The sequence below is a fragment of the Dendropsophus ebraccatus genome, chromosome 12 (assembly GCF_027789765.1).
Source record: "Dendropsophus ebraccatus isolate aDenEbr1 chromosome 12, aDenEbr1.pat, whole genome shotgun sequence".
Classification (NCBI taxonomy): Eukaryota; Metazoa; Chordata; class Amphibia; order Anura; family Hylidae; genus Dendropsophus; species Dendropsophus ebraccatus.
In genome coordinates, this window is record NC_091465.1 from 23,185,663 (window position 1) to 23,207,288 (window position 21,626).

A 21,626-nucleotide genomic window follows, 5' to 3' on the forward strand; every position below is an offset into this window, starting at 1 on the left:
GATGACATCATGTCCCACTGTACAATCCAGGCCAATGTCAATGCATATGCCACCGGAGGGACAGATCCAAGTGACAGCAGTGGAGTGAAGCCAGGGCCCAAGTCTCTACTACAATCCGACCGAGTCCAAGAAAGCGTCCTTTAGATTTATCTCCCAGGAAGAATATTGCACAGTCGTGATGTCATTAAAGTTAGCACCAGTATTTCTTCTAACATCTTAAATATTCTGCATAAAACAGGGGCCAAAAAAAAAAAAAAAAAGTTTCTCTTCAAACCGACACATATTCCAGAAATGTTAACGTTCATTGCGATGAGTGGGCGGATTCTGTATTTTGGTACCTGAAATTTTTTCATATTTAAAAAAAAAAAAAAAAAAAAAAAAAGGAAGGAAGGGTAAAGAACACCATGGAAATTCCTATGTGGACACCTGAATGGTGGCCGGCTCTGGTTCCGCTCACGTGGAGGATCTGTGGAGATGTGGGTCCCTGATTCACAGATTGCGGATGGGTAGCAGTCCGCAGGACGAGGTCTCTGTTAGTGTTATAATTCCGTTTTTGTTTTCACAGAGTCTACAGGGGGGCTGAGGACGCCTCCTTTGGGGGTGTCAGCATCTGGGGCTGTGGGGGGCTTTGGTGGGGTGACATCAGTCTGTTCTCCCCCATCTCCTGTATCAGATTTCCCCTCGGATCCATTGCTGGGGAATACATTTGTGTCTTCTGGACTGAACAGCATCTTTATCAAGTCGTCTGCTTGAATTCGCTCCTATGAAGAGTCAAACCACTAGAGTCACAATATTGTCCCTTTAGAGCCACTATACAAAGAGTTCTATACATTCACACGCAAACGGGGGAAATTTATTAAACATGGTGTAAAGTGAAACTGGCTCAGTGGCCCCTAGCAACCAATCAGATTCCACCTTTTATTTTCCAAATAGTCTGTGAGGGATGAAAGGTGAAATCTGATTGGTTGCTAGGGGCAACTGAGCCAGTTTCACTTTACACCATGTTGGATAAATCTCCCCCAAAGTTTCAATTGACACTTTTTTTGTGGCCAAAAGTGTCACTATCATTTAACTCTTTAAATGGGTAGTTAACCCAATTTTTTTTTTAGATCAACTGGTCCCAGAAAGTGCCAGAGATTTGTAATTTACTTATATTTAAAAATCTCAGGTATTTCAGTACTTATCCACTGCTGCATGTCCTGCAGAAAGTGGTGTATTCTTTCCAGTCTGACAGTGGTATCTGCTGCCACCTCGCTCCGGTGCAGTAGCAAATCCCCATAGAAAACCTCTCCTGCTCTCCAGACTGGAAAGAATACATCACTTCCTGTAGGACATACAGCAGCTGATAAGAACGCTTTAAAGGGCCAAAATCTTTTTCTTTCAAATCAACTGGTGTCAGAAAGTTATATAGATTTGTATTTTACTTCTATTGAAAAATCTTAAGTCTTCCCATACTTTTCAGCTGAAATGTTTTCTTTTCAGTCTGACACAGTGCTCTCTGCTGCCACCTCTGTCTGAGACAGGAACTGTCCAGAGCCGGAGAGGTTTTCTATGGAAATTTGCTCCTGCTCTGGACAGTTCCTGATATGGACAGAGGTGGCAGCAGAGAGCACTGTGTCAGACTGAAAACAACATTATCTGGAGGAAATACAGCAGCTCATAAGTACTGAAAGACCAGAGATTTTTAAATAGAATTACAAATCTCTATAAAACTTTCTGAAACGAGTTGATTTGAAAGAAAAAGATTTTCACTGGACAACCCCTTTAAGCATGTCATTGCAAAGTACAACTGTTGTCACAATAATAAGAGCTCATGCGGGTCTGTAGGTGGAAAAATGCAAGTGCTATTGTCTTTTAAACACAAGGAGTAAAAACTAAAGTGCTAAAGTGAATATTGGCTGTCCTTAAAGCAAATGTACCAGTTCCAGTAGTGAAAACTTTTTGTATTCACTACCTGGTTGGCACTGGCGCGTAGATCACAGTGGTGTGGTGTTGCGATTCCAGCAATCAGAGATGTTGTCTTCATGTGCACCAGCCTGCTCTGTGCAGTAGAGATAGGCCCAGTGTAACATTCTCTCCCCTGTGAAGCAGCTAGGCTTGATTCTAATGGAGGCATTTCACTGAGGGGAGGGGATATCGTTACACTGGGGGCACTGGTGCATAGAGTGGGCCAACGCACATGTAGAAAATGGCGCCATCACGGGAACAGCCAGTTTTTTAAAAAATGGACTGCACCACCGGGATTTCCGCACCAGCGCCGACCAGGTAGTGAAAAAAAATTTCACTATTGGACCTGGTACACCAACCACATCTGTTGGTAATATTTTCTCACACTGCTTAGGATCTTTCCCCCAACTAACCTCTCTCACTGTGTCCTCTTGTTCTTGAGTTCAGTTTTTTACTAAAAACACTTCTCTCCGGAACCATATTTAGTCCTTTAACATACTTAAAGGTTTCGATCATGTCTTGTATAGTAAGTCTATGGAGCAAGGCGAAATCCAGGGAGAAAAGCAACTAGCTGGGCGCTTCTCCCAGCTTGTGGAGTTTTCTTGTTGAGCCCCTTTTAGCCAGAATGAAGGGACACTGCAAAAAGCAGCTCCCACTCTAGCTGAGCACTAACATGTGTTATATGGTTAAAGGGGTTATCCAGCGCTACAAAAACATGGCCACTTTCCCCCTACTGTTGTCTCCAGTTTGGGTGGGGTTTTGAAACTCAGCTCCATTGAAGTAAATAGAGCTTAATTGCAAACTGCACCTAACTGAAGACAACAGTAGGGGGGAAAGTGGCCATGTTTTTGTAGCGCTGGATAAACCGTTTAACGTCTATCTTAATGGGCACCATGTAATACCAAATTTCACCACTAGCAGGGGCTGCAGTAGAAATGTGCAGGCAGCTCCCCTTGCAATGATCAGTTCAGAGCAGACCCTCAGAGCAGTACAGGGGTAAATGGGCTTCATTCTAAACTGATCAATGTTAAAAAAAAAGGAAAGAAGCTCAGAATGGCTCACAGATGGACAGGGTAGACAAATGTCTCTCAGTGCTCCCTAGTATAATTCTTCATGGGCACGCCATAGATGTTGATGTGACAACGGTGACCGCAGAACAGACTCCCTTCTTGTTACCTTACACTTTTACTTACTCTCTCATTGTGCCTGGGATCCAGCGTAAACCACAACGCCACCGCGCACCTCTGCCCTTTAGTTACAGCTTTAACGCCATGAGGATTTTCGGCTCCTGATGAGAATCCCACCATCCGTCCGCATTGTGGCTGTACCTCGGCCTACAGATAGCAGGATGACAGCAGAGTTAGTTGGGATCGCACCCGGTCGCCCTGCTGAATATTTTACGTCCATTACACTCTTACTTACGGTGACAGTTTTTGCATCCAGTTCTGTGAAATAGAAATGTCCTCCTTCAAAGTCTCCATTTAAATACAAGATGGCGCTGAAATAATTAATAATAATAAAAAAAAAGGGTCAGTAACTCATCTTATTACTATAAAGAAACCTCTTTAGGGTAGCTTCCCACATACCGTATCGCAGCGGATTTGATGGTGCCGATTTCATCTAAATAACTGAACACAGCATCAAATCTGCTGCGGATCCTGTATGTGTGAATGGACCCTTAAAGGGGTTGTCCGGCGATAAAAAATTATTCACAGAATAACACACATTACAAAGTTATACAACTTTGTAATGTATGTTATGTCTGTGAATGGCCCCCTTCCCCGTGTCCCACCACCCCCACCCGTGTACCCGGAAGTGTGGTGCGCTATACATTACCTGTCGCGTGCCGACCACGGTCTCCGATCGTCAGCAGTGACGTCTTCTTCGGGAGGCCAGCGGATCTTCCCGAGTGCCGGCCGCCCTCTGCAGCGTCATCCGAAGCTCAGCCGCGATTGGCTGAGCATAACTGTGCTCAGCCAATCGCGGCTGAGCAGCTGATGACGTGGCCGCGTCATCAGCCGCTCAGCCGCGATTGGCTGAGCACAGTTATGCTCAGCCAATCGCGGCTGAGCTTCGGATGACGCTGCAGAGGGTGGCCGGCACTCGGGAAGATCCGCCAAGCTCCCGAAGAAGACGTCACTGCTGACGATCGGAGACCGTGGACGACACGATATGCGGTGAGTATAATGCACCACACTTCCGGGTCTAGCGTGGGTGGGGGGAAACACGGGGAAGGGGGCCATTCACAGACATAACATACATTACAAAGTTGTATAACTTTGTAATGTGTGTTATTCTGTGAATAATTTTTTATCGCCGGACAACCCCTTTAAAGTCCTTAGAAGCTAAAAAAGACAGGATGGTGCAGCCAGCATGCACTTCTATGCAGCCTGAACAGAACCAGACACACAATGGCGGCTATTTAGGGTCTGCTGTCACCCCCACCGATCCCAACATAAAAGTAAAACTGCAGCCCTGAATGAATGGAGGAGGATGTGCATGCGCAGCCGCCGCTCCATTCAATCTCTACACATGCAGAGCTACAATTTTACTGCTGGAATTGAGCGGGGGGTCCCAGGGCCCAGATCCCCACCAAACTGCAGCTTATTCCCTATCCTGTGTATAAGAACTTGCTGAAGAGAGAATAGCTCCTTAAAGCCTTGTCTGGGATTAGAAGAAAATGTCCCCCAAGTAGCGTCGCTCTTCATTTTAGTAAATGAGGCTGATCTGCAGAACCAGAAATAGACTGTGGACTAGAGAGGCGCCATTTCTAAAGAAAAAATACAAAATCACCTACAAGAGAGAACAAGGCACATGGCTCCCTGCTATCCCCGTCACATGAGCTGCAGTTGTTAATGGTGAAGACCACATATCTGAGGGAATTCGCCTCTGCACGTCAGTAGCCCCAAGGCTACAATCTAGCCTTTATATCATCAGCTCCAGGGACATGACGCTACTTGTATATAGGCCCTAAAACTGAGACAGGAGTCTGAGGCTTCTCAAAAAGAGCAGATATGATTAGACTAAGGCTATGCTAATGCTGGGTCTTACAGGGTCCATCAGAGCTATTGATGGGGGATTACCTCACCTAGCTCTATGACAGCTGATAATTACAGCCATCCATCACTCATAGGTCCCAGGTTAAAAAACACACTTATTGGGTGATTGTGTGTGTGTATATAAATATATATATATATATATATATATATATATATATATATATATATATATATATATATATATATATGAATATATTTTATTTATTTATCGTATACAGATCTACGAGACAGCGCATCTCCATACAGCAAATTCTTACATACATCACCCGAGCACAGGCCAGAATGACACTCATCTATTCAGCATATACCGTATTTTCCGGCGTATATGGCGACTGGGTGTATAAGACGACCCCCAACTTTTTCAGTTAAAATGCAGCGTTTGGGATATACTCGCCCTATAAGACTATCCCTCACACAGCAAATAAAAATTTATTCAAAATATCAGACAGCTCTGCCCTTCATATGGTCACTGCATGTGGCCGCTTTTGAGCTCCCCCACCATATGTGGCAACCAGGGATTTTTTTGTATGGTTCCAAAATTTTTTAGTACCCGCCCTATTAGACGACACCCTGCATATAAGATGACCCCTGACTTCTGAGAAAATTTTCCTGGGTTAAAAAGTAGCCTTATACACAGGAAAATACTGTACATCAAGAGTTAAAGTATAGCAGTGTGTACACAGTCTGAGACTCCTCATGCAACTCAATGAAACTGCCGATTTTGATTTTTCCTATTGATTTAAATTGGGAAAAAAAATCGACAAAAAAAAAACAAAACAAAAAAACATCCAGCAAATCTGCAACATTTCATATTCTAAAAGTGGCGTCATCACAAGATCTGTTCACCTGGATCAACACATGGGATGAAGAAATTACACAGTAGGCCACTTTAGGAACAGATAAAGGGTATAAACCCACACACCGTATAAGCAGCGTATTTACTGCTGCGATACGCAGCAAATACGCAGCAAACACGCAGCAAATACGCAGCAAAAACGCAGCAGATTATATCTAAATAACTGAACACAGCATCAAATCTGTACCAACAAATCTGCTGCGTATTTGCTGCGTATTTGTTGCGTATCTGCTGTGTATACGGTGTGTGGGTTTGTACCCAAAGACTGAAATAGAGACAGTGGGGGAAGCTATATCAAACTGGTGTAAAATAGAATTGTCTTAGTTGCCCCTAGCAACCAATCAGATTCCACTTTTCATTTTTCAAAGAATCTGTGAGGAATGAAAGGTGGAATCTGATTGGTTGCTAGGGGCAACTAAGACAATTCTACTTTACACCAGTTTGATAAATCGTCCCCAGTGTGTACAGTGCTATGGAATATGTTTGCCTTATATAAACTATGAGATCTGTATAAGAATGGAAGCAGTGTTACCTGTAATCACGGAAGGTATATGCAGGGTGTTCCTTTATACACATTAATGCTTCAGCGTTCAGGATACAGTTATCCACATGTACAGGGTGGCTCAGATCCTGGCGTTCAGATTGTTTTTCTATGAATGTATAGAAGGATGTTACAGCACTGATCCAATCCACACGTCACTCATTATAGTAACAAGCGTCCTCACCTTCAATGGCTGTACGGCAGACCAGGTGAGAATAAGAGAAGTAAAGAGGGGAATCCAGGCGAAAGTATGACTCGACCACCCGCCTCACTTTCTCTGTAACGTTGTAGTAGAGGTGGGCGCTTCGCAGTGGGACTTTTCCTTCTTGTCCCAGCTAAAAAATTCACATATGTAACAAGGTCAGCTTTGATCAGTAAGGTCTGGGTTCTGAGACCCCCACTGATGGGTAAAATAAAGGAGAACACCACTCTGCTAACACTAAGCCCATTCATGTCTACTGAGATCCATACAACTGAATAAAGACAAGCAGGACGGAAGAGGCCTGGTGTTAAAGGGGTACTCTTTCTTTGATGTCAAAGGTATAAAGATTTGTAATTTACTATTTACAAATCTCAAGTCATCCAGCACTTTTAGCTGCTGTATGTCCTGCAGGAAGTGGTATATTTCTTTCCAGTCTGACCCAGTGCTCTCTGCTGCCACCTCTGTCTGTGTGAGGAACTGTCCAAAGCAGCAGAGGTTTTCTATGGGAATTTACCACTGCTCTGGACAGTTCCTGACATGGACAGAGGTGGCAGCAGTGAGCACTGTGTCAGGCAGGAAAGAATACATCACTCCCTGCAGGACATACAGCGCCTGATAAGTACTGGAAGACTTGAAATTTTAAAAAGTAAATTACAAACGGACACTAGCTAATTTGAAAGAAAAAAAATCCCCTTAAACTGCGCTTCTCTGCTTTTTACTTAAGAGATTGTGGAGGTCTCAGCACCTGTATCCCCACCAATGAAAACTTCTCCCATGGGTAGGGTGCAACCAGGTAATGAATGCATGGCTTACCTTCAATGCTTTGTATACAGTCACTCCATAGAACTTCTCATTCGGGGTATGAGGGGAGGTAGTGCCCCGATATCCATCGCCTGCCGAGGCTGCGGCCTGTGACAAGGGTAGAGATGAGTTTTTCCTTCTACGTGTCACAGCGATCGGTCTTGATCATTTACAATATAACAAGACTTACATTAGTAAGACGTAACAGCTCCCGACATTCGTCTTCGGAGATGACCCCATCGGTCACTACTCTCTGCGATCCGTTCAAGGTCTTGGAGTTCATCACTACACTGACTTCATCGAACAGGACGGGACCACCTGCAGGAGAAGACTTCAGATCAGGGACGGCTCTGACACAAAGGTGAATGATAGCGTTTAGCCCAGGGATGGGGAACCTGTGGCCCTCCAGCTGTTGCAAAACTACACTTCCCTTCATGCCTGGACAGCCAAAGCCAAAGGCTTTGACTGTCCAGGCATGATGGGAATTGTAGTTTTGCAACAGCTGGAGGGCCAAAGGCTTTGGCTGTCCAGGCATGATGGGAATTGTAGTTTTGCAACAGCTAGAGGGCCACAGTTTCCCCATCCCTGCTTTATCCCCATGTCACGGTTTCTGATGACATTTTCCGAAATCAATGCATAAATGCTGCCATTCCGGGAAATCACAGGATCTCACCTTCTCTTACAGTTTTGGATAAATCGAATGTCTCCTTAGTCTTCTCCTCCACCAAATTCTCAATCTCTTTCATCAAGTTGCCGATCTCCTCGGATATTCTGGCTGCGGTTTCTCGCTCCACTCTATAAGCATAGAACAGAATGTAAAGTTTTTATAGGTTTTCTTGGTCGCTCAATCCCCACCAGCTCTGATCTACATCCTACACCAGGCATGGGGAACCTTTGGCTTTCCAGCTGTTGCAAAACTACAGCTTTACATCATGTCCAGGCATGATGGGAATTGTAGTTTTGCAACAGCTGGAGGGCTGAAGGTTCCCCATCCCTGTCCTACACAATACTGGAAATACAGTCAGTACAAATTCTGCCTCATTTGTTATATCCTGTATGTGTATGGCAAACCTTGGTGACTGCTATATTACTGTCTGCACCTAACACAGGGATCGTATCCAGCATTCATATGGAGAAAAGAAGACCACATAGCAAACAAATATTAAGCTGTGTTAGTCCTAACCCCCCACAACAGGAGGGTTGAGTGCCCCCATCCTGCTTTCAGTACAGTTTTACAGTCTTACATGGCAGCATACAATAAGACTATATATCTAACCTGTATACACCAACATTAAACTCTAGAGATTTTTTTTTTTTAATCAACTGGTGTCAGAAAGTTACATAGATTTGTACATTACTTCTATTTAAAAATCTCAAGTCTTTCAGTACTTATCAGCTGCTGTATGTCCTGCAAGAAAGGGTGTATTCTTTTAAGTGTGACACAGAGCTCTCTGCTGCAGTGTCAGGAACTGTCCAGAGTAGGAACAAATACCCATAGAAAACCTCTCCTGCTCTGGACAGTTCCTAAAACGGACAGAAGTGGCAGCAAAGAGCACTGTGTCACACTGGAAATAATACATTTCCTGCAGGACATACAGCAGCTGATAAGTACTGGAAGACTGGAGATGTTTAAATAGAAGTAATTGACAAATCTGTACAACTTTCCAACACCAAATGATTTAAAAACATTTTTTCTTCAGAGTTCCCCTTTACAATGGGAAAACAGCAATGTAAAGGGTCTCACAGTAGTAACAATGGCTGCCTCTATAGTACATATATCCCATGACAGGGTGGAAGTCAGTGCACAACCAAGAGTTAATCATATATACCCCAAAGTATAATAGTATCCAGTGATCTTACTTTTGTTTCTCCCTCAGTCTTTTGGGCATGACACTTTCAGGCGTCCAGGTATCCTGTAAAAAGCAAATACATTATTACACATAAGGGCTACTCAGTCAATTCTCTTCATACCCAGGTCCTGAAATGTTATTTATTTGTAGTGTTTCTAGAATTAATAATCCTGGGGTGCTGGGGTGGGCTGTGGGCAGAATCAGTCTCCTTCTCCCTCTGGCAGCTGACAGTATCGTCCTCTCTTACTCCATCTGAAGGAGTCTTCTGAGCGGCCATGTAACTGCAGAGGGTCTGCCCCTTCCCTAGCTATTTCTGTTTTTTTTGGGACCACTGACCCAGTCTCACCCAGTTCATGGCTGTGTCTCCTGGCAGTAACCAACAGATGGGCATTATAACCATGGACCAAATGAGAAGCATAACCAAGATCCCTGAGCCAGTACTACTGCCACAGCAGAACCAAGAAAGTAGAAAGAAGATGGCTTTAGAGTGACATGTATAAATGATCAGTGAATCCCTGTTCTGGTTCTGTCTGACCCCAGATGTGAGCAGAACTCATGTGTGCTTGGCATTGGGTGGTGGGGGTCATGTATCTTCTGTATCTGACTGCTGTCATCCTGGATTATATTGCTAAGCAGAGCTTGTATACATAGCCAGACATGACCAAGTATAGGTAAAACCTATGTATGTACTGGGGAAGCACAGTCTGACCAACCTATGGCTCCTCTTCTGTTCTTAGGAGACTACAATGTCCAGCATGTCCTGTCCTGTAGATTAGACTGTTTGTCCCCTTAAAGCAGGGAAAGGGGACGTACAGCTCTTCAGCTGTTGCTTTATCTTTGGCTGTCCAGGCATGATGGGAATTGTGGTTTTACAACAGCTGGGGGCTGCATGTTCCCCTTGCCTGCTTTCTAGCTATCATACTACTTTTTTTGCATATGAAATGCAGTAACTGACATACTGTATAATAGATATCCAATCACAATCCAGGATTTATTCCTCCACTGCAGCATTGCAAATGAAAGTTGAGCTCTGATTGGTCTAAAGTTATGTACAGATTGAGATACAGGTACTTTCACAATGCCTCTGTATATATCGCACAACACGTTTCAGGAAATAACCTGTTGAGTGTAGAAGACAAAATAGATTATACGTCAACTTACAGGGTCCACAAAGGGAATGCTGAAGATGTCATAAGCGAAGAAGAGCAATTCCTTCTCCAGCAGGCTTCTCTTAATGTAAGACTGTACGTTCTATAAGAGGAAGATGATGTAAGTGGTATATACACTGCTGCACTCATACAGAGATGTAGCTGACAAGACTGACTATGCTTAACCCCTTACAGATCACATTTCTTGTCTATTCATTCTGCGACATAAAACTTTATCTTTGCACTGATGTAAGTGAATGAGGCCATGGCTTGTAAGGGACATGTGGTCCTCTGTATCTCTATGAGATTGGAGCTTTCTTGTCTGCTGGCAGCCATGACAGGAGGAGGGCGTTATCATACAGCGCTGATCCTGATCTCATAAATATGTTTTAGCATGGCCCTTCCTGCAAAATTCTGGACACATCATGAAAATCAGGGAGTTCCTGCATCAGGATGTTCCCAGAACGTCGTGACGTGCAGGGGCTTTATGAAGCGAGTTCAGGAGCCGGGTTCTCACTTTTAATGATGGGCCGCAGCGATCGCAGCATTGAAGCCGCGCTGTTGTCACTGTCCAATCATGACCCCGGCATTGTGACTGCAGGAGGTCTTACACCTATGGTCTGATCGGCGATATTCTCATAGAGTCTGCCTTAGGCAGACTCTATAAGATCCCAGATAACACTGATCAATGCTGTGCAATGGCACAGCATTGACGAGTGTATGTAATCTAATGATTGCCGGTAATAGTCCCCTAAGGGGACTAGGGGGACTTAAAAAGAGTGAAAAAAAAAATGTAATTTTTTTAAAACTTTTTTTTAAAATAAAAACATGTAAAAAGTAAATAAATAAACAGACATATTATATATTGTAGTATGTGTAATAGTCCAATCAAGTAAAATATCACAATTATATTCCGTGCTGTGAGTGGAGTAAACAAATTCATGTACACAAATATGATACTGATAAAAACTAGAGATCGTGGCACACCCCAACCAGCCCTGTAGGTTGGAAAAATAAAAGCGCTATGGCTCTAAGAAAAAAAACAAAAATGAAAAATGGCGCGGTCCTGAAGGCCAAAATAGGTTGCAGGTTCAAGGGGTTAATAAGAGTGCAACTTTTCCTGCCCCCTCCTTCTTTACTATTGTCATCAGGTCCATAGATTTGAATGATATGTAATGAGCCGTACAATTTTGTAAGCAACCGCCATTCCTCAACTAGTAAAACTATATTCTGCCTTCACAGTCAGGATAACCCCAGCATCTTCCACACTCACCTCTCTTGGTTGTATAAGGGCGGCGCTCTCCTCGCCCAGAACAGCGGTATAATAGACTAAATTCTGGTTCATGACCTCATCATTGGGATGGAATAGCAGGAAGGTTTTGGCGCATTCAATGGCTTTTGTATAATTCTCAGCTGGAAAATAGCAGAGACATCACAGTAAAGGGTTAGCGATCCATGTATACAGTCAGGACGGGGCAGTCCTTTACTATTCAACAAGACCCTTGGTTACAATGGGACTAAGGGGGGCGATCCATGATTTTCTTGAACTGCCGCCATCTTTGCTTTTCAGGCACTTGTAAATGATAGATAAGAGGTACGATGTGACTTACTGCTGTAATATGCAAACTGCAGGTAATTGAAATGAGACGGCAGGAAATCCTCGATGGGCTTGTCTTTGCCGGGTTGTGTGGCCAGCTCGGAGACGCAGCCTTGCCTGCAGCTCATCACCTGAACATAATGGTCTGGGGGACACAAGGCAACATGGTAAGAGATCACAAACGTCTTTCTGGGACAAAGGTATATACAACTTTTTTCTTGCTGTTGTTCATTAAAGGGGAACTATAAGCAGGTTAGACTAATCTAGCCTGCTGATAGCCCCCTAATAAGAATGGGGCGCTGAGGAGGAAAGTCCATGTCCGGGAGTGCCGTTAGGAGCACTGCCCTACCCCCTTTGCGTCGAGTCGGCCTGTCCACTCCATCGATTATCATTACAAGGAGTGGGCCAGCTCAGCCAGATGAGGGCAGGGCTTTAAATACTGATAATTTATAGAGAGGGAACTGCATTGCCAACCAGACTATGCCTGCATATGAGTCTGGTGCGATGTGAAGAGGACATGCTGGGAATTGTAGTTTTATAACAGCTGGACATCCACAGGTTGGAGAACATTGCTATCATTATTTCACATCAGAAGTTTTGATCAGTAGGGGCTCTGAGACCACCGCACACTAAGGGCCCTATTACACCAACAGATTATCTGACAAATTTTTTTATAGCCAAAGCCAGGAATGGATTTTAAAAGAGGAGACATCTCAGTCTTTCCTTTATTACCTGTTCTCTGTTTATAGTCCATTCCTGGCTTTGGCTCAGATAATCTGTTGGTGTAAAAGGGCCCTAACACTAAAGGACAGAAGTGCCTTCTGATCATCTTTCCTCAGTCAGCTGAACATACAGGGTACAACTTCATAGAAAGACTGTCTATGAATCTATATACTTAGCTATTGTGGGGGTCTCAGCACTTATGCCCCTAGTGATTAAAACTTCTAAGTTGTCAGAAGTCTGTAAAAATAATGGGAATCCTTAACTCGGCATACAGGTCACAAGACGAGTTCAAAGTAGGGTGCTATATGACCCAGAAGACTACTCCTCAATAGGCTGAACCACACTATAGGACTGGAGCATTACATACATCCTGGCATGTGGAGACACAAAATTTCTGGTGGATTTGCCGGTCTGGACTAGGAAATCTGAAGCCATGCACCTGTAATACTTTGGAATAAATCGGCATTGTAGTCTAGGTAGTTGTAGCCGTCATAATCGTAGGCTCCTTCACAAAGGCTGCGGCATTCAAGGTCTGCAACAAAATATTCCTCCAAGGCTTTCTCAAAATAGGTAATGGCCGGGCTGGACTCCTCATCTGCGTAATGGCTCACTCCCAGGCGGTAATCTTGCTGCGGAGGAAACACAGGATTGTTATAAGATTATAAAAATCAGTGCAGGAATAAAAGCTGTATTACACGGTACGATGACGAGGGGGAAGTGAGCGCCGACCTGTGTGATCAGAGCTCGCTTCCCCTTGCTGCCTGTGCTATTATACGGACAGACAGTGAGCGCGGAGGAGTGGGACGGGCCACCCAAATGATCCTTAGATTGTCCGGGCTGCCCACTGACATCAACGGTGACCTGCTTCCATCTCTCCTAATACACGGAGCAATGTGCAGCAGAATGTCGCTGACAAGATCAGGATTTTTTAACACGTCAAAAGTCCACGATCAACAGATGTGTCGTGGAAGAGACAATTGCTCTCAGGAAATGTGTCGCCTAAACTTCTCTTTTTGCTGATTAGAGACGGATACTGAAACATGTTCTTTTTTTCTAGTATGTTTTTATTTTCTGATAATAATTTTCTTAATTTCATTATTTTGGAGGTTGCCATCTATCCCGAACCGTTTTTACAGCACTTGGTGATATACTTTACAGTAGGGATGGTACAAACCCGAACTCTCGGCAATGATTCCCGCTGTCTGCCCACTCCGTGGAGAGGGTGGATACAGCGGGAGGACAGCCTGGAAAACTGGGATACAGCCATAGCCATAGGCTGTATCCCAGTTTTCCAGGCGGTCCTCCCGCTATATTCACCCGCTGCACGGAGCGGCCAGACAGCGGGAATCTGATGCGGAGCGTTCGGGTTCATACGAACCCTAACCTAGGCAGTTTCGGACCATCCCTACTTTACAGCAATCCCCATAGGCACAGACAACAAAAGACAATTGCTGTCCCACGGAGATAAATGGAAAACATTTTTCTGTGACATTTGCAGCGGTCATTCTACAGGGAGGGGGAGGCTGAGCTGTGAGCTTCATATTTTTTCTTCTGTATCTACTGGTGTCACCAGTAATCTCTTCCTTATCATAATAGTGTCAGCTTAGTTTTAGACCTAGTGGAGAGACTTAAAATTGCAGGTTATCACTTTTTCTTCTTCTAGAAAGCTATGCTGTAGATTGTTATGGAGTCAGGTATTAGGACAAGTCATGCACTGCCACATAGGAGAGAAAAACCAAAGCAACGCATTTCAGGATTGGACCTCTCTCTTTTGACGTAACTGGTTCCATATTGCCAGGGTCTGGTCCTCGTCCTGGACAGTCTGTGTAACAATCTCGGGTTGTTTCCCTCCATTACTATGTGACAGAGAGCAGTGCTTTTTTTTCCTCCTAGCGCATTTTAAAGATGGCAGTACATGAATAATCAGAGCGGGATGTCTATAAATAAAGCGGCATCAGTATGTGAATACAGAGAGGACGGATGAACAAATGTGTAATGACGACTGAACAAACCCTCGAAGGGGCTGCAGGACAGGACATGCAGAAGGGAGAAGAAAGTCGCACAGGAAAAGCCTCAGGGAGCAGTTTTTGACTGTAAGACTCCAGATAAGGAACATCTCTATATACACAGACTCCTACCCCTCAAAAACAATAAGAATGATGAAGATTGTGGGGCAGCAAAGTGGGTGAGATCTCATCTGCGCATAGAAATGTAAATTTTTTAAATCAATACCCGATTTATTGTTCAAAATCCCCACTCAATGTTCTAAGGCTCCTTGACTAAGCAAGACTTGACTTGAAGGGACATCTCTTTGCTGAAGAGGTGTGAGAGCTATTTGCATATCCTTTCTTCACTACAAATACAACCCCCCCATAGTCACCTCCCCTGGTGGTCCCATCCCAATGCTTCTCTGCCTGCCCACCAGTCTCTATACAACCAGATACCACTGGAATTCCTGCAACATGTGAACTTCAGTCAGCTGACATCCAACATGCCTGATCTTTATCCCACAGGTTGTTCAATTGTTTGAGGGTTGAAACACTAAGGGTCCTTTTACATATGCCGTCTATGGGCCCTAGTACAGGGAGCGATATTCTGCCCAATCAGGACGATTCAGCAGATTATCGCTCTGTGTAATAAAGACAGCGATCAGTCATTGACTGATCGTGTCTTTTGGTCCTGCCTAAAAACCATCGACCACCGTGTGCATGCTGCTATGTGTAATAGCGATGGCGGATAGCTGTATAAAACAAAATATTAAACTTTCCCCAGAGTTCTTCTAGTTTCTGCTCGCTGATCCGCATGTCAGCCAATCACTGGCCGGAGTGCTGTTCCATCTCAGCTACTGATTGGCTGAGCGGCCCCTTACTTCAGAGATCGGCTTAGAGGTTCCAGTGGCGGCTGCAGGGAGTGGGCAGAAACAAAAACACTACCAGGGAGCACAGACAGGTAAGTATAACATTTAATATATTACACCTAAGGCATCACTAACTATGCTGCATGAACTGTGTAACAGACTCAGTAAGCTTATCCAGAATATTGGGCCTTGCATCAGTTGTATTAAAGGCAAAGTCCGGCTAAAATTTTTATTTAAATATTGTATTGTTCCCCAAAAGTTATACAAATCACCAACATACACTTATTAAGGGAAATGCTTATAAAGTGATTTTTTCCCTGCACTTACTACTGCATCAAGGCTTCACTTCCTGGATAACATGGTGACGTCACAACCCGACTCCCAGAACTGTGCGGGCTGTGGCTGCTGGAGAGGATGATGGCAGGGGGATGCTCAGTGTCCCTCCAGTGCCCTGTGTCCCTCAGTGTCCCCTGCCATCATCCTCTCCAGCAGCCACAGCCCGCACAGCTCTGGGAGTCGGGTTGTGACATCACCATATAATCCAGGAAGTGACATCACATTGTTATCCAGGAAGTGAAGCCTTGATGCAGTAGTAAGTGCAGGGAAAAAGCACTTTATAAGCATTTGCTGTAATTTGTGTATATTGGGGATTTGTATAACTTTTGGGGGCAATACAATACTTTAATAAAAAATTTTGCCGGACTTCTGCTTTAACATCCTTGTAGATGCGGTGATGCGTGGCCAACAGCGAAAATTTAAACGGTGGCAGGAATAATCCAATCAGCTGACAAATGGTTGTTTGTCACTCTCCCTTATATATATGCCGATTATTGGGAAAGAACATTCCTAGGAACACTCATTTGCCCAAATCTTATGATCTCCTATATATAAAGTGGTACTAAACCTGAGATCCATCCTGAGAAGGAATAGTTTCCTCTGATTCATATATGATAAGGAACGTCACACAGAATTTTACACGGGCCGACTATCAGCAAAGAGTGTTGCTAGAAACCGATAATCGGGCGATAATCGGCTAATGTAAAAGAGTTAGACATTGCAGATTATTTTCCTGTATCCACATCAGCACAATACAGGCTGCTGTACACCGGGCCTGGATTCTGGTGTCTACAGGAAGGGCTTGGACTTTCCATCAGGTCACGGCTTACAGTACAGATCCCCAGTACAATACACTGAAGACTACACAGGAGAGAGCGCTGCGGCCTCAGCTGTATGTCTATAGGATGAGTCTTCAGAGATCAGCCATATAAAGCAGCAAGTGACACGGAAACAAACTGTTTTCATGTCCTAGACGTCCGGGGACCAGAACGGCCAACCACACCGAGGTGCTTAGTGAGGTGCAAAGATTAGTAATCCCACCTCTACATTCCAGCGCCATGTACACAGCTCCTATACTCACCATATGGGGCTTGGCTTCCAGGTCTTTGAAGTCTGAGTTGGACACGCCGGCCATCATCTTGTAATACTCCAGGTTCTGCCGCATCTCCATGTGGTCGGGGTTCCACACATAAAACGTATGCGCCGCCGCCACTGCTTTATCCAACTTGTGGATCTGAAAGAGGAGAAGAACAAGATGAAGAACTGAGATTGTAGGCAATGGCACCAAACAGAGGACGTCAGTGTCACACAGTATATAGAGGACGTCGGTGTCACACACTATATAGAGGACGTCAGTGTCACACACTATATAGAGGACGTCAGTGTCACACACTATATAGAGGACGTCAGTGTCACACACTATATAGAGGACGTCAGTGTCACACACTATATAGAGGACGTCAGTGTCACACAGTATATACTCTATACATGGAGGAGATATGATTGATAGATAGATAGATTAGATAGATAGATAGGAGACAGAGAGAGACAGACAGATGATATGGTGCGTTTATCTGACAGATCTTTGAAGCCAAAGCTAGAAACAGACTATAAACAGAGAACAGATCATAAATGAAAAGACTGAGATTTCTCCTCTTTTAAAATCCATTCCTGGCTTTTGCTTCAAAAACATGTCAGATAAATCTCTGTGTAAAGGCACTGATAGATAGATAGATAGAGATAGAGCTCCGCTGCACTCCTTCAGTGAAAAATTAGTAGGTGTTTATTTCATAGCAAAAAGTTTACATACTGCAACGTTTCAATCTAGAGATGAGCAAACTGGGTTCGGGTTCGAGTCGATCCGAACCCGAACGTTCAGTATTTGATTAGCTGGGGCTGCTGAACTTGGATAAAGCTCTAAGGTTGTCTGGAAAACATGGATACAGCCAATGACTGTATCCATGTTTTCCACATAGCCTTAGGGCTTTATCCAAGTTCAGCAGCCACCGCTAATCAAATGCCGAAAGTTCGCTCATCTCTATTTCAATCTCATCACGAGACCTTTCTCAAGCATAGTGTTAATGAGTTTCACATCCTATTTATACACACATGCACGTGTATATAAATATGATGTGAAACTCACCAACACTAAGCTTGAGAAAGGTCTCGTGATGAGATTGAAACGTTGCAGTATGTAAACTTTTGAAATAAACACCTATTGGATTTTTCACTGAAGGAGTGCAGCGGAGCTCTGTTTGTTGTTTATGGGAAAACGTGGATTCAGTCTTTAGCTGCTGGCACCCTGATACACCACTGCAGAGTGCACTCCATTGCGGATTTTATTATTAGATAGATAGATAGGAGATAGATAGATAGATAATTAGATAGATAGGAGATAGATAGATAGATAATTAGATAGATAGGAGATAGATAGATAGATAATTAGATAGATAGGAGATAGATAGATAGATAATTAGATAGATAGGAGATAGATAGATAGATAATTAGATAGATAGGAGATAGATAGATAGATAATTAGATAGATAGGAGATAGATATATAGATAATTAGATAGATAGGAGATAGATATATAGATAATTAGATAGATAGGAGATAGATATATAGATAATTAGATAGATAGGAGATAGATATATAGATAATTAGATAGATAGGAGATAGATAGATAGATAATTAGATAGATAGGAGATAGATAGATAGATAGATAGATAATTAGATAGATAGGAGATAGATAGATAGATAGAAGATAGGAGATAGATAGATAATTAGATAGATAGATAGGAGATAGATAGATAATTAGATAGAAGATAGATAGATAGATAGATAGATAGAAGATAGATAGATATGGCCGCTGTGACGCTGTGTGTACTCTCTTTCTTATATAACAGTTCCAGTAGAATTCAGAGAACTAACAGAAGGAAAAATCCATATCTGCGGTGTGCAGCCTACAGCTCCCAGCTACTGGACGTCATAGCTGTGCCTGCTGGGAGTTGTAGTACCATAGCATCTGTCTAGAGTAGTATGGGCACCATTTTCAGTTTTTAGCTATAGGAGGCTGTCAGGGCATGCTGGGAGTTGTAGTTTTGGCAATGCTAGAGAGCTGCAGGTTAGAGACCTTTACCCCAGGAGAACGCTGTCAGCCACCTGTGCGGTGATGTCACTGACATGGCGGTGTGAACAAACAGTCACGTAGGGGTCACTAGCAGTGATGTTTAACTAGCGGATTCCGCGGGGACACGTCACTTCCTGCTCAGTTCTTTTTCTTTGATAATTTTATTCCCTATGATTTCATTAGGAACAGGCAGACGTCTCCTCCAGTCGTCCTCTTCTCTCCCAGCCTCCTGAGCCTGTGCTGCTGTGAGTCCCTGTAGCAGTTGGTTATTACAGCCGCAGCCATATCATTTATCTGCACAGGCAACTTTCTCCCATTCTAAATCAATCCGCAGCAAGGCATGCTGGGAGTTGTAGTTAGGCAATGACGGCACAGCCCCAGGCTGCTGTAGAGTATAAGGGGAGCTGGATGATGACTATTCCAGCTGAGGAGGATGGGGGAGGAATCCTGCGGTGAGGAGGCTGCACACAAGGCAGGGGCTGGAGGCTTTCCCCACCTCAATACGTGGCAGTGCTTTGAATGGGGGAGGGAAAACCTTCAAAAAGCAGAGGAAACTTCTGTAATTCCAGTCGCAGTGCCATGTCTGAGTGTACGGAGTCTGGTGTACAGTGCCAGCGCTGCCCGGCAGCTGCCACACCGCAATCACCATGGGAAGAACTACAAGGACCAGACTAGCCGTGCTGGACCATAGCTGTTATTACCAGATCCTTACTACAGCACCCTGGCCCTTGTAGTGCCAACACAGAGCAGGCTGGGAGTTGTAGTAGATAATAAAGCATGCTGGGGGTGGCAGGTAGTTATAGGGACATGCTGGGGGTTGTAGTGCACATGTTGTTACACCTAAGGAAGCACCACATGATGGGAGTAGTAGTATCCTAAAGTAGGCAACTTGCAGGTAGATATCGGGGCTCCTCTGATACCTACCAGGCTGTCACTGATCCTTGCTAGAGCATGCTGGGTCTTGTAGTACATGTATACATAGAGAGTTGTAGAAAACCAGGAATAAGAACCTTTGGCTCCCATGCTGTAGCAAAACTACAATTCCCATCATGCCCTGGACAACTTTCATCTGTCCAGGCATGACGGGAATTGTAGTTTTGTATCGGCTGGAGGGCTGAAGGTTCCCTGTCCCTGCAGTAGACAGGGCATGCTGGGGCTTGTAGTTCCTATACTAAGATGAAAATGAAGTGCATAATGGGAGTAGTTGTATACTAGAGGGGCTCCTCTTATAACTACTAGACTAGGCTGTCACAGATGCTAGTGCATGCTGGGGCTTGTAGTGCAAGTATACAGAGTTGTAGATAATAAGGCATGCTGGGGCTTGAAGTTGCTATACCACTGCAGTGCATGGTGGGAGTAGTAGTAGCTATACTACTGCAGTGCATGCTGGGAGTAGTAGTAGTTATAGTAATGCAGTGCATGCTGGGAGTAGTAGTAGTATAGTAATGCAGTGCATGCTGGGAGTAGTAGTAGTTATAGTAATGCAGTGCATGCTGGGAGTAGTAGTAGTTATAGTAATGCAGTGCATGCTGGGAGTAGTAGTAGTTATAGTAATGCAGTGCATGCTGGGAGTAGTAGTAGTTATAGTAATGCAGTGCATGCTGGGAGTAGTAGTAGTTATAGTAATGCAGTGCATGCTGGGAGTAGTAGTAGTTATAGTAATGCAGTGCATGCTGGGAGTAGTAGTAGTTATAGTAATGCAGTGCATGCTGGGAGTAGTAGTAGTTATAGTAATGCAGTGCATGCTGGGAGTAGTAGTAGTTATAGTAATGCAGTGCATGCTGGGAGTAGTAGTAGTTATAGTAATGCAGTGCATGCTGGGAGTAGTAGTAGTTATAGTAATGCAGTGCATGCTGGGAGTAGTAGTAGTTATAGTAATGCAGTGCATGCTGGGAGTAGTAGTAGTTATAGTAATGCAGTGCATGCTGGGAGTAGTAGTTGCTATAGTACTGCAGTGCATGCTGGGAGTAGTAGTTGCTATAGTACTGCAGTGCATGCTGGGAGTAGTAGTAGCTATAGTACTGCAGTGCATGCTGGGAGTAGTAGTTGCTATAGTACTGCAGTGCATGCTGGGAGTAGTAGTTGCTATAGTACTGCAGTGCATGCTGGGAGTAGTAGTACCTTGAAGTAGGCCACCTGCAGGTAGTTATAGGGGGTCTTCTTCCGGAACTCCAGCTCTAGCTCCTCGCCGGGCAGGTAGTAGCTGGCAGGGGCCCCCATCTTGTCCCGCTCGCACCTCCTCACACACTCCGCCCTCTCCAGCACCGTGTGGAAGAAGCTCAGGTCCTGCACGGGTCCCCAGCCCGGCGGCTGAGAGAAGAAGTCGCTCCTGTCTGCACACTGCATGCGACAAGTGATGCGGTTGCGGCGCAGGAGCTCCCGGTTGAGCAGCGCCTTCTCCATGGAGAGGATGACGGACGGCCAGTCCTCCCGGTGATAGGCCTGCACGCCGTTAGCATAGAGGAGGTCATAGGGCTCTAGCCGGGCAGCCAGCAGCTGGGAGCCCACCAGGAGGAGGAGACCCCCGGAGAGGAGCACGGAGGGCGCCATGTCTGCTGCGACTACTGAGAGCGGCGCTGC

The 21,626-nt window shown here is 44.5% G+C and overlaps 1 protein-coding gene across 1 annotated transcript; it reads right to left on the bottom strand.

Annotated features, from left to right (window-relative positions):
• Positions 1-410: 410 nt before the first annotated feature.
• Positions 411-21,608, bottom strand: P3H1 (prolyl 3-hydroxylase 1). The gene is made up of 15 exons (XM_069947333.1): positions 21,168-21,608; positions 16,999-17,151; positions 13,164-13,353; positions 12,015-12,146; positions 11,678-11,817; positions 10,418-10,507; positions 9,267-9,319; positions 8,080-8,201; positions 7,597-7,724; positions 7,419-7,514; positions 6,588-6,738; positions 6,395-6,512; positions 3,370-3,445; positions 3,141-3,281; positions 411-761 (listed from the first exon to the last, which is right to left on the bottom strand). Exons 1-15 carry the CDS (start codon positions 21,594-21,596, stop codon positions 540-542), a joined length of 2,241 nt encoding a protein of 746 aa, XP_069803434.1. The 5' UTR covers positions 21,597-21,608; the 3' UTR covers positions 411-539.
• Positions 21,609-21,626: the final 18 nt, after the last annotated feature.

Excerpts from the sequence above, each read along its gene's own strand:
- P3H1 (XM_069947333.1), bottom strand. The coding sequence starts at position 21,596 with ATGGCGCCCTCCGTGCTCCTCTCCGGGGGTCTCCTCCTCCTGGTGGGC. Across the intron at positions 10,508-11,677 it reads CCCTTATACAACCAAGAGAG|AACGTACAGTCTTACATTAA; the intron begins GTGAGTGTGGAA and ends TTCCTCTTATAG. Across the intron at positions 9,320-10,417 it reads GCATTCCCTTTGTGGACCCT|GATACCTGGACGCCTGAAAG; the intron begins GTAAGTTGACGT and ends TGCTTTTTACAG.